Raw genomic sequence first — 12,895 nt, 5'->3', positions numbered from 1 at the left:
TCTCCAACATTTAGCGTAAGTTTGGAGCGTTATTTAGCCTCCTTCATGCACATGTCATACTACTTGGTACCAGTATCTTCACTCTTGCTTTAAAACTGAGCCCGCTCCAACCTAAAAATCACAATTTGCATTAATGCATTAAAGAAATTAGTGTCGTTAAAACAAATTTGCATTAATATGTCATTATTACGTTACGTAAAACAGAGTGCTCAAATTTAAATAGTGACTAAAGAACTATAAAATGTGACACGGCTGTGATACTGAACATGCTGACTGAGATGGAACGGAGCCATCATTAACATTATAGGTTACACCTATTGTTTTACCTGCTTTAAGTCAAAGTGTCTGCCTTGAGAACGGTCCATTATGGTACAGCCATTGTTATTATGGGATTTGAATATGTGTTATTATTGTACAGTGTGTACATAATCTGAATGATGAAATGAGATAACTGCTGTAAATGACACTTTGAAACACTCAAAAGTGCACGTTTGTTGAAAGCAAACCGCATTTACGGTAGCGAGGGAGTGTGACATCATCAGTGTGTTTATTGTCACTTCAGCCTTCACAGTCTTGACAATGAGATTTAAAAAAATGACTTGGATACCTCCCTATTATAATAATATTAATCCTAACTAACTGGATTTTTGCTGCTGAGTGCAAATAAATTCACCTTGGTTTAACATAAATCCAAACAAGACGGTGGTAGATTAGATAGACCAGGATTTATTCAAGTAATATGTACATAAAAATATGTGACTGTACCTAGAAATAAAATCACAATAATGTAATTTCATATTTATATGGAGGATACATTTATTATATACAGGCAGCCTGACAGGCTGTAAACTCTCATTACGCGCCACAAGAAGAAACACAACAGAGAGACGACTGGACCTCACATGCAAATATTCCACATGCAAAACAAAAGCATTGATGTGAGATAAGGCAGGACGACGGAGCAGATGGAGGATGAGATATGACGGACAGGAGTTCACTTTTATATTTATTTTAGTCTCTTTTTGCTGGATGACGACGAAAAACTTGAGTTGTGCTTCAAGAAGGAAACCCTTTTTCGGTGCAGATTTTATTTGCCAAGCTTGGGAGAGAAGGCAGAATATTGAGTTTAAAGGTCCCATATTGTGCTCATTTTCAGGTTCTTTCTTGTATTTTGTGTTTCTACTAGAACATGTTTACATGCTGTAATGTTAAAAAAAAACTTTATTTTCCTCATACTGCCTGCCTGAATATACCTGTATTTGCCGTCTGTCTGAAACGCTCCGTTTTAGGGCATTTCAATGGAATTGCAACAGAATTGTGTTGCCTGGCAACAGTTTGGGTCCATGTTTACTTCCTGTAAGCTGATGACATTCACATACACTGCAACAGGAAATAAACTTGGACACATTTAGTATGTTTTGTTTAAAACCGTGTAATAATCTATATATTGTATATTTGTGACATCACAAATGGACAGAAATCCTAACGGCTTGTTTCAAACACACAATTTCTGAATACGGGCTGCGTGTGTTTCTCCGTATATTGAGCGTTTTGATAGTTTAACAGTATTTATATATCACTTAAACCTGCTTTATAATAAAAAACATGAAAATCTCACTTTTCTATAATACGGGACCTTTAAGACTGAACGACAGAATAACTGAATGTAATGAAATGTTTGACCACTGCAACTGTATTTTTGGTGTCTTGTAAACCCACGAGGATCGGGGCACTTTGTGTGCATGACACGAAAATAAAGAAGAAGAAATCTTTTAACAGACAGACATTAGTATCCATCGCCTCATCTAACTCTCAGCAAGAAAGCAAATAAACTATGAATTATTCCTTTAAGGTGAAAAAGATGTGCAAAAAATGCAAATATAAGCAAAAACTATTTAAGAAATTTGCTTCATAAAACTGCAGATTCAATGCAGAGTTTAGAAATTGTTTTTGACACGAACAGATAATCTAATCTTCTATAAATAAACTGTGTGAGACTCCACCAAGTTACACCTTCTCTCTCTGAACTCTCATACAGCGTCCAGGAAGGATCTAGATCAGTGGTTCCCAACCCGGGGTCCGGGCCCCCTTAGAGCTGAGGGTCACATGCAGGGATGGAAGGTGCAGGTACAGGACCGTTATGGGACCTGGATGCGGGATGAAGACCAGTAGAGGGGCTTCGGCATGAACACTTGGACACAACATGTGGGACACATCTGTTTTTTCCACAGCCACTGCTCCATGCACTGAAACACATTTTAAAAGATGTTATTATTATTATATCTCTTTGTATTATTTATAACCCAGGCTGAATGTTTATGATTTCTATTGATTTCCCTCACTGAGGCCAGGAGCTCATTTACAACATGATATAGTAAACGTATACACTGACGCTGACCTCTATGGAGGATGGAAGCTGCCAAAATAAATTAATAAATGACTCGATAAATAAATTAATATGACATTAAATGTACCAAAAATAATAATAAATGTATGCATACATTTTCCCTTTTATTTATTTATTTAGGTATTTATTTATTTTTGCATACATTTTTTATTTATTTAAAAGTTATTTTTAAATCTATTTATTAATTTTTTAATTGATGTATTTATTTATAATTTTAAAATTTTGTAAAACAATAAAATAAAAGGAAAATCAATGTGTACATTTATTTTTAATGTTATATTTTGTATATTAAATGTCATTTATCTATTTATTTTTAAATGTATTTATTCATTTTTGAATTGATGTATTTATTAATTGATGCATTTATTTATTTATTTATTGTTATACTGTTTGTAAAAATTAATTAATTAAAAAAATTAAAAAATCAATGCCAACATTTATTTTTAATATTATTTTTGGTACATTTAATGGCATAATCATTTATTTATTGAGTCTTTTTTTAAATGTATTTATACATTTTTTAATTGATGTATTTATTAATTTATACATGTATTTATTAATCTATTTATTGTATTGTTATAATTTCTGTAAAAATAAATAAATAAAAAGGAAAATTAATGCCTACATTTATTTTTAATAATATTTTTGGTACATTTAATGGCATATTAATTTATTTATCGAATAATTTATTTATTTTAGATTTTGGCAGCTTCCATCCTATTTCGTCCAAGCTATTTGCTTAAAAAGTTATAAAGTAGATAAATCCAAAGTAGAAACATTTCAACTTGACAATTTATTTCCTTGGTTATTTATTTTACTTTTTTCTTGTCTGTTACAACGAAAAACACAAACACTGAAGTTATGATTAAACACAGAAACACATCATTTTGAACGTCATTAAAAGCAATTTTGCATGAAATCAAAATTACCGAAGTCGTTACTGGAAACAGTAAATAGAAATAAAAATCACATCAACTGAGACAAATTAATTAGATTTACTGTATGTACCATATTAAATATTGTTTTTGTATTTTGTACTTTTAACAATATTGAAAGATGTTTTAAATGTGGTAAACTGACAATATTCTCCTTGTGTGATAATCGTTTGTCTGTCTGAACATAATCGTGACCTGTGAACAACTTGACATGCTTTCTATAATACTATGAAGCATTTATAAAAGAGGCACATATTCTTCGACAGTGTTAAAGTAGCATATATTTCAATATGGCAGCAGGTAAATAAAAGCTAATACAAGCAGGAAACTTCAAGATCTGGTAATTCCTTCATCAAATATTCATACTCAGGTTTTTTCTAATAAGAATTTTCAACAATTACAAAAGAACATTTTTGGGAAAATTCAGTTTTTTATAATGTTTTTACATGTTTATGATTTATTAATCACTCCAAAGCAGACGGCGGGGCCCACAGGACTTTACAGGTCAGACAGTCGAGGCCCTGAGTTTCACTTGAACGTCACACCATCGTAGTAAAAGTTCAGGAGACATCCCTGATGTTTGGCTCCACCTCGTCCTCCGTCCTCAGACTGATATCAGCGATGTCTCCGCAGGGAAAGCTGACGGCGGAGTGAGTGCTGCTCCTCCATGGAGATCGGTCCGTCTGCAGACTTCCTCCTCTCGTCCGAGAGTCTCCTCACCTGACCGGCTGCTTCTTCGCCGTGAGGAGGTCGACACTGGTCTGACCTCCGAGCCGCCTTCCGAGCCCGGCAGACAGGAGACATCGTGATCAGTGAATGTCCTCAGATGTTAGAGATGCTTCATGCTTCCACACAGATTTCAGGTTTCAGGTGCAGGCAGGTTGTTTTCATTCCACTTCACATCATGCAGAGCTTTGGGACGATTACGGGACAATGAGGCCCCTGGGCACAGACATGCAAAAGGCCCCAACACATCTCCTACGTAGGAGCAAGATACAGACTTTACAGTTGTTTAGCCTGTTTATGTGGTTGTTTTGTGTCTCTGCGGTCATTTAAAGTCTCTTTGTAGTTGTTTTGTGTCTCTTCGTAGACCTTTTATGTCTCTTTGTGGTCATTTTGAGTCTCCTTATAGTTATTTTGTGTGTCTTCGTAGTTGTTTTGTGTCTATTTGTGGTCATTTTGAGTGTCTTTGTAGTTGTTTTGTGTCTCTTTGTGGTCATTTTGAGTGTCTTTGTAGTTGTTTTGTGTGTCTTTGTAGTTGTTTTGTGTCTCTTTGTGGTCATTTTTAGTGTCTTTGTAGTTATTGTGTGTGTCTTTGTAGTTGTTTTGTGTCTCTTTGTGGTCATTTTGAGTGTCTTTGAAGTTGTGTGTCTCTTTGTAGTTGTTTTGTGTCTCTTTGTGATCATTTTGAGTGTCTTTGTAGTTGTTTTGAGTGTCTTTTGGGCTGTTTTCTGTCTTTTTGCAGTTGTTTTGTGTCCCTTTGTAGTCATTTTGTGTCTTTTTGTAGTTGTTTTGTGTCTCTTTGTAGTCATTTTGAGTGTCTTTGTAGTTTTGTGTCTCGTTATAGTTGTTTTGTGTGTCTTTGTGGTCATTTTGTGTCTCTGTGTGGTTGTTTTGAGTCTCCTTGTAGTTGTTTTGGGTCTCTTTGTAGACTTTTTGTGTGTCTTTGTGGTCATTTTGAGTCTCTTCCTGGTCGGTACGTGTCTCTTTGAGTGACATTTTGTAGGTGACGATCAGGGGGAGCCCCTGACACTTTGGGCCCCTGGTCCTGTGCCCGGTAGGTCCGTTCAGTAATCCATCCATGTGCATGGCCTTTAGGCTACAATGAATGAGCTCCCATCATGCACTGTGGATCTGATATCTGACATGCTGGGACTGGAGTGAACAAGTGAACGCTTGTTTTTCAGAGGGAAGGTAAACAGACATGCAGCGCGTCACACTTATAAAAGATATAAAAGATGTTTTACCTCTTTGTGGAAGCGGTGTGCACAGCGCAGCTCCTGAACACCTCCTCCGTTCTTCCTCATGTCCTCATGACAGATCAGACACAACTTGTCGTTTTCACTCTGTTAAAGAAAGAGATATTTACAGTGTTATTGTTGTCTGGTTGCACTCAAAAACAAATATTTTGGGATAATGGATATGAAGCAGGAAGTTGACATTGATGACAAAACACAAACAACAATCCAGCTTTTATTTTGAAAGTTTTGTTGGATATTATACACATTTAGCCACAAATTCTTCCTCGCAAATCCTACAAATGATCTGAATAATGCAAATAATACATGTACTGTATGTCATTAACAGTAAATATGCAGTATGTACACACAGTGTAGGCAGACAGTAAAGCTTTTTTCATATATAACCACAGAAAACTTCAAAAAGTAAACATTACTTTATTATGATATTTTCCTCATCAAAATTTAGCATAAGTTTGGAGCGTTATTTAACCTCCTTCACTAGGAGCTAGTATGACATGGTTGGTACCGATGGATTCATCAGGTTTTTCTAGTTTCATATGATACCAGTATCGGACTTTTCTTCTGCCTTTCTTTTGGACATTTCTCTGGATTTTTTTTGGACAGTTTTTTGACTTTTTCAGGCTTTTTTGGGGGCATTATACAGACATTATACAGACATTATACAGACTTTTTTTAGGATTTTTTTTGGGAAATTTTTTTTCGAACATTTTTTCCAATTCTTTTCGGACATTTTTCTGATTTTTTTTCGACATTTGTTAACTTTTTAGACTTTTTTTCTGTTGCTTTTTCTGACTTTTTCCTGACTTCTTTTCGACATTTTCTGACTTCTTTTCGACTTTTTCTGACATTTCTTCGGACAAAAAACCCTCACAAATTCACATATCTGCAGGTCAGAGGTCAAGGGACCCATTTGAAAATGGCCAAGTCACTTTATCAAGCTTTGGGGGCATTTTTTTCACTTTTTTTCGAACATTTTTCAGACCTTTTTCGGATTTTTTTCGAACATTATACAGACTTTTTGGGAAATTTTTGGGGAAAATTTTTTTGTAAATTTTTTCGACTTTTTCTGACATTTTTCAGACTTTTTTTCCAATTTTTTAAACTTTTTTTCCAATTACTTTTAACTTTTTCAGACTTTTTTTCAGACTTTTTATCGAACATTTTTCAGACTTTTTTCGGATTTTTTTAGAACAATATACAGACTTTTTTTTTTTTTTTTAATTTCAAACATTTTTTCAAATTTTTTTCGGACATTTTTCAGATTTTTTTATGACATTTTTTAAACTTTTTTTTTTACTTTTTCTGACTTTTTCTGACTTTTTTCTGAATTGTTTTCGACTTTTTTGGACAAAAAACCCTCACAAATTCACATATCTGCAGGTCAGAGGTCAAGGGACCCTTTTGAAAATGGCAAAGTCACTTTTTCAGGCTTTTTTGGGGGCATTTTTTAAATTTTTTTCGAACATTTTTCAGACCTTTTTCGGATTTTTTTTCGAACATTCTACAGACTTTTTGGGAAATATTTGGGGGAAAAAAAATTTCGAACATTTTTTCAAATTTTTTTCGGACAGTTTTCCGATATTTTAAAAACTTTTTCTGACTTTTTTCTGACTTTTTTTCCAATTTCTTTTTTCTTAATCTGACTTTTTCTGACTTCTTTTCGAACATTTTTCTGACTTTTTTCGTTTCTTTTAGAACAATATACTTTTTTTGGAAATCATTTTGGAAAAAAACTTTTAGAACATTTTTTCAATTTTCTTTCGGACATTTTTTAGATTTGTTTTCGACTTTTTTTTGGAAATCTTTTGGGAAATTTATTTTCGAACATTTTTTCCAATTTTTTTCGGACATTTTTCAGATTTTTTTTGGACTTTTTTTTCCAATTTTTTTTTACTTTTTCTGACTTGTTTTCGACTTTTTCTGACATTTCTTCTGACAAAAAACCCTCACAAATTCACATATCTGGAGGTCAGAGGTCAAGGGACCCTTTCGAAAATGGCCACGTCAGTTTTTCCTCACCAAAATTTCTAGTTTCATATGAAGAAATTAGTGGTGTTAAAACAAAGAATCAAAAGATACTTTACAATGAATAGTTTTGGGGACATGTCCATGATCCTGTCAGCATACTGAAGTAATCCACCTTTTAATGCTCTTTAATCTCATTAAAGGGTTTCATAATAACCTTATTAGTGATTATTAGTGATAGTCAAGAGTGCACCAAACCTGATTGACCCTGCAGTTAACTGGATTAACACACCGGGCCAGTAAAGAGAACTCACCACAGACATGGTCCGCTTCTTATCGCGGAGGATGAGTCTCTTCTCGAAGGACTCTGCGAGCTCCGGGATGGTGCTGATGCGGTTCTCCGGGATGGCCGACTTGGAGCGGCAGTTCTCGTCCGAGGAGGCGCGGCGAGCTCTCTGGTGGGGCCTGAGGACGTCGCCCTTCTCCTCTCTGGTCTTGATGTGGCTCGGGCTGGGAGCCATCGTGGCGGCGTGGAGCCGGTTCAGATGCATGGCGTCTAGTTGTGACTGTGGACCACAGAGAGAGACGAGGAGGACAATGAGACCAGAGAGAGACGAGGACAATGAGACCACAGAGAGAGAGACGAGGAGGACACGATGAGTCTCAGTCTGAGCTCAAAGGAGAATAATATACAGGAATATTTACATCATAAGAGATGAAGATGTGAACATTAAACCACCCAGACACAAAAGAAGTATACTTCAAGTATAGTTCAAGAATATTCCCAAGTATACTTTATGTAATAAGTACACTAACATCTACTACTACTAGTAGCATACTTGTAAGTGTACTACTTTAATACTTCTTGGGACTAAATGAGCCCACTTTTTAGTTTATAAAAGTATACTTTTAAGTGTACTTTAAGTGTAATAATAGTACATTTTGTGTACACAAATAGTTTACATCCAAGTTGTATTTTGTACTGCAACTATACGGGAGGACAAGTGAACTTATAGGTATACTGCTAGTTATATACTTGTAGCCCACTTTTAGCTTATGAAAGTACACTTTAAATATACTCTCAGTAAACTATTAGTTTAATAATTTTTACTGCAAGTATACTTGTAAGTTTTCTTTAAGTTTACGTTTAGTACTTAGCCTGATACACTCATACTTTTCTGTATACTTTTCAATATAAGCCAAGTATACTTGGACTCTTCTGTAAACTTTTCAGTATAAGCCAAGTATACTTGGACTTTTCTGTATACTTGCCAAGTACACTTAGACTTTTCTGTATACTTGTCGGTATGAGCCAAGTATAATTAGACTTTTCTGTATACTTGCCAAGTGCACTTAGACTTTTCTGTATACTTTTCAGTATAAGCCAAGTATAATTAGACTCTTCTGTATACTTGCTAAGTACACTTAGACTTTTCTGTATACTTGTCGGTATGAGCCAAGTACACTTAGGTATAATTTTGTTAAGTACATCTCTGATGAGTACATAAAAAGTAAACTGAAAGTATACTCTCTTATTTTAAGTTCAAAAGTCGTTTACTAATAGCACACATAAATAAACTTCTTTCTTGTAAGAGTAGACAGACAGACGGACGGATGGATGGACAGATGGAGCTGATCCTGATTCTGTGAATGAAGTTAATCACTTCTAATATTGTAGAGTAACATGTTTGCAGAGCAGCATCCTAATTATAGTTTACCTCTGAACTCAGGTCAGTCAGTTCACTGATTCTTTACACAACCGCAGTAATCAGATTACTTCACTTATATACACCTATATGTTATAAAACAGGCACGTTGAGGATCTAAATAAACCAAATGAAAGCTAATATTCAGATTTTGACGTGGTGGTCTCTCTCATCACTCACTGCTGAACTTTATTGTTGTTCATAATACATTCAGAGTGATCCAGATGCTTAATGTCCACCTCTTTCCCCTATTTGTAAAGCAGATTTATTTTAATACATTTGAAGTCTCCAAGCTAAAGCTGTAAAACCAGTGGAGTGAAGACAAGGTGGTAGGGGGTAAAAGGAAATATCAAAAGTTAAAAAGACAGCACTGGCATACATGACAAGCATTATATATGATAACAGGCATTGCATAAAAGAACATGCAAACAGGCACACAATCAGCAGACAGTACCAGACAATCGGTATCAGGCAATGCAAGAACAGAACAAGAGTAGCAAGTAGTCAAGACAAACAAGCAATTAGAACAAGCTTTACATTTAACAGCAAGCACGGCATAAAATATATGCAAACTATAAGCATTGGGCAGTGGCAGTCAAACAGCTGCAGGAAATACAACAACAGATCATCAGTAGCAGATAAAGGCAGTAGGACAAACAGGCAGAGCAACGCAGCAGCAGCCAGACAACAAAAACATGCAGGGAACAACACTATACAGCAGACAGACAAAGCTTAGGGAATATTACTGGGTCGGGAAACAGCTGCATGTATCAGCCAGAATGCCCATAATAAAGTTTTTGGAAGCGGACTTGGGGATAAAATTGCACGTATTGTGTAATAAACAGTGTCTAAAAAGATCAAAGCATTACAGCACATATCTATCTACTTATGGATTAATGGTTTTGTAATTTGGCTCGTCTCCCCACTGGATCAAATGCTCCAGTTGATCTGTGTTGGCAGAACAAGCTCAGGCTTTCACATTGAAAAAAACAAATCAGATTTTCAGCCGATCTGCAGCCATCAGCCTTTTGTTTGACACCATCTAGAGGCCATTCTGGTTCATGAGTATGTGTCCTCATATCAGCTGCTTCTGTTTCACGTAACCTGCTCAATCAAACAGAGGAATAAAACTAAACACCTCCAAATGTGGACAAAATATAAGTGCAACTTTAATCCTGTGACAATAAACATGCCCTATGGAGGACAGAACCTGCCAAAATAAAAAATAAATGAATAAATAAATGACTTAATAAATAAATAAATAAATATGTCAATAAATGTAGCAAAACTAATATAAAAAATAATGTAGCCATTAATTCATAGATAAAATGTGACACAAATTGATATTTCTATTGCTTCTTTATTTGTTTATCTTTGTATTAAGTCCCGTATTTATTCGCTCTTCTGTTTATTTATGTATTTTTTATTCGTTTCTAAATTTAGTTATTTATTTTTGTATTTATATTTATTTACTTATTTTTGCATTTCTTTGTATTTATTTATTTTGCATTTTTTATTTATTTATTTTTTAATTCATTTTTATTAATTCATTTCTTTTTGCATTTCTTTTTTATTTATTTAATTTTTTGAAATGTATGTATTTGGTCACTCATCTGTTTAATTTTACCTTTTATTTATCAATTTATTTTTTATTATTTTTTTATTTATTCATGTATTTATTTTTGCATGTATTTTTTATTTATTTATTTATTTTTGCATTTAATTTAATATATTTATTTTGCCATTTATTTTAATTTGTTTATTTGTGTCTTTTTTTATTTTTTTATTTATTTATTTTTGAGTTTATTTTTTATTTATTTTATATTCATTTTTAAATGTATGTTTTTTTCCCCATAAAAGCAGTGTTGATAGCATATATGGAGGACGGAACTTGCCGAAATAAAAAATAAATGAATAAATACATAAAACAGAATTGAAGCACACACACATTCATTGCTGTTTCTCCCTCCATGAGTCCATCTTAAGCACACGTTTTGATAAACCTCTCTCTCGACTATACTGAGTACCTACTGTATGAATGAGCCACAAGGGTGCTGCTGTGGAGCTGCCATTGACCTCTGACCTCTGACCTCCCTATGACGGGAGGATAGTGAATAAAGTCCTGTACTGTTCTCTAGTTGTGTAGGAGCTCTTGCAGGAGGTACCAGACATAAACAGCAGTAAATACAACGTTGTGTGTTTGTGCTGCTGGGGGAGTGTTGTTATACGTGTGCATCAGCAGACATTATTGATGTGAAGTTGGAGGCACATTACAGGTCAGGACACCCGATTACTAAACAACAGTAGAGCAGACCTACATTGCCGGCGTCGTGCTCATACCAACCCGAGGCTTCTCTCTCTGCAGAGTGTAGACAGCATTAATCTGCTGTCCTCAAAAACATAAATAACATCACGATTTCTTTCTTCACTACTCAACGAAGCTCCCACGAGATGATGCACTTTAAGATCTTTTTTAGTCTTTATTATACTATGCTACGATGACGTGTGTTTTAATGTATGTTTTAATGTCCTTTGAGTTGTGAATGTTTTTGTGTGAATTTATCTTTAAAGGTAGTTGTATTAAAACTAGGGCTGTCCTTGACCAAAGAAATTCTTAGTCAAGACTAATCGATTAGTTACGATAAGTCACACAAAAGCACCACTTCAAACCTGCAGTAGGCAGTATATATTTTTGGCATCATTGGGCAAAAATTCCATAATAACCTTTCAGCATATTGTCATTCAAGTGTTCTGTGAGATAACTAGACTTCTGCTCCTCCTCGTGGCTCTGTTTTCAGGCTTTAGAACATCTAGTTTTGACCAATTCTTGCAGAAATCTCACATTTTTTAAACCAAATCACATCATAGCTTTTTCTATGGTGTTCCTCAAGGTCTTGGTGTCTTAATGTGGTATTTTGGAGGGATTATTGATCATTTTTATCAATTCTCCAGTAGTAAACATCAAATCTGTGTAACAAATGATATCAACCCAACAACTACTGCAACAACTTATGAGACATAATAGAGCATGAGGATGACCATCATATACTTCTATCATAATGCTCTAAACCCTTATACACTTTCACTATTGATTTTATTTCTGATTAATGATTAAAACAACTTGAGCATCTCAAATTAATCTCCAGGTTTCCAGCTTTCAGATGATGTACACCACTTCTATGTGACATCTACTGTTGACCTGCTATCTCCCCCTAAAGACCTCCTGGACCCCCCTAAAAAAGACAAAAACGGGTCTACATAGTCTCATCCATTCAGTGCTGCTGGTTCTTACCACAGTCGGTAGTGATGCTCTCCGGTCTCCTTGTGATCTCGCAGGTCTTCTGAAGCTGCGTTTCCTGTCTCTGGAGTGTCCCCCTTCTGCTCCGTGACCCCAGTAACTACTCATCCATTTAGTGAAGTTTCCATCGTCGTCATCATCGTTGTCCGTATTGAAAGCAGGCAGGAGCCTGAGAGCCATGATGAAGCCTCAGATGAAAAGTCCCAGCTGGGTGGTGGACGGAGTAAAGACTGACCCGGAGGCCTCTGACTGACTACACAACTCTGTCCCACAAAGTTAACTTCACTGAGATCCCTCTGGAGCCTCTGCTGCTGTACTGGTGTTATTCTTGGATGATCCTAAATAAACGGTTTTCTGTTGGAGTCTTTAAATAAGTGAATCCTCTATAATCTATTTAACGTGTCTGGTAGAAAGTAGTGATGGGGACCAACAGCAGGGAGCAGGGAGTCACAGAGGAGTGGCCTGTGTTTAGGAGCTGGGTGGGTGATGTGCTTTTAATCTTTCCATTGCAGTCCTGAGCCTGAGGGCAGACAACTGAAACTCCAATTTCCCCATACTTTCCATCGCTGAGTCCATCAAACCTGTCAATAGTTATGGAGCGT

The 12,895-nt window shown here is 35.4% G+C and overlaps 1 protein-coding gene across 2 annotated transcripts; it reads right to left on the bottom strand.

Annotated features, from left to right (window-relative positions):
• Positions 1–1,523: 1,523 nt before the first annotated feature.
• Positions 1,524–12,732, bottom strand: lnp1 (leukemia NUP98 fusion partner 1). 2 transcript variants are annotated; one of them, XM_037771097.1, is made up of 4 exons: positions 12,288–12,732; positions 7,604–7,855; positions 5,310–5,408; positions 1,524–2,246 (listed from the first exon to the last, which is right to left on the bottom strand). In XM_037771097.1, the coding sequence occupies exons 1-4, from the start codon at positions 12,471–12,473 to the stop codon at positions 2,139–2,141; spliced, it is 645 nt and encodes a 214-aa protein (XP_037627025.1). In that variant the 5' UTR covers positions 12,474–12,732; the 3' UTR covers positions 1,524–2,138. The 2 variants fall into 2 exon arrangements, with proteins under 2 accessions (XP_037627025.1, XP_037627024.1); XM_037771096.1 differs by lacking the exon at positions 1,524–2,246 and adding an exon at positions 3,141–4,119.
• Between the last annotated feature and the right edge of the window lie 163 nt (positions 12,733–12,895).

This window comes from Sebastes umbrosus, chromosome 5 (genome assembly GCF_015220745.1).
Source record: "Sebastes umbrosus isolate fSebUmb1 chromosome 5, fSebUmb1.pri, whole genome shotgun sequence".
NCBI classification, from domain to species: Eukaryota; Metazoa; Chordata; class Actinopteri; order Perciformes; family Sebastidae; genus Sebastes; species Sebastes umbrosus.
This window is presented reverse-complemented; position numbering and strand designations above follow the sequence as displayed.

Bases quoted from the DNA above. Each gene is read 5' to 3' on its own strand.
- lnp1 (XM_037771096.1), bottom strand. From the start codon at position 12,473: ATGGCTCTCAGGCTCCTGCCTGCTTTCAATACGGACAACGATGATGAC. The intron at 7,856-12,287 runs GTAAGAACCAGC...TGTGGTCCACAG, and splicing joins GAGCATCACTACCGACTGTG to TCACAACTAGACGCCATGCA. The intron at 4,120-5,309 runs GTAAAACATCTT...CGGGCTCGGAAG, and splicing joins CACACCGCTTCCACAAAGAG to GCGGCTCGGAGGTCAGACCA.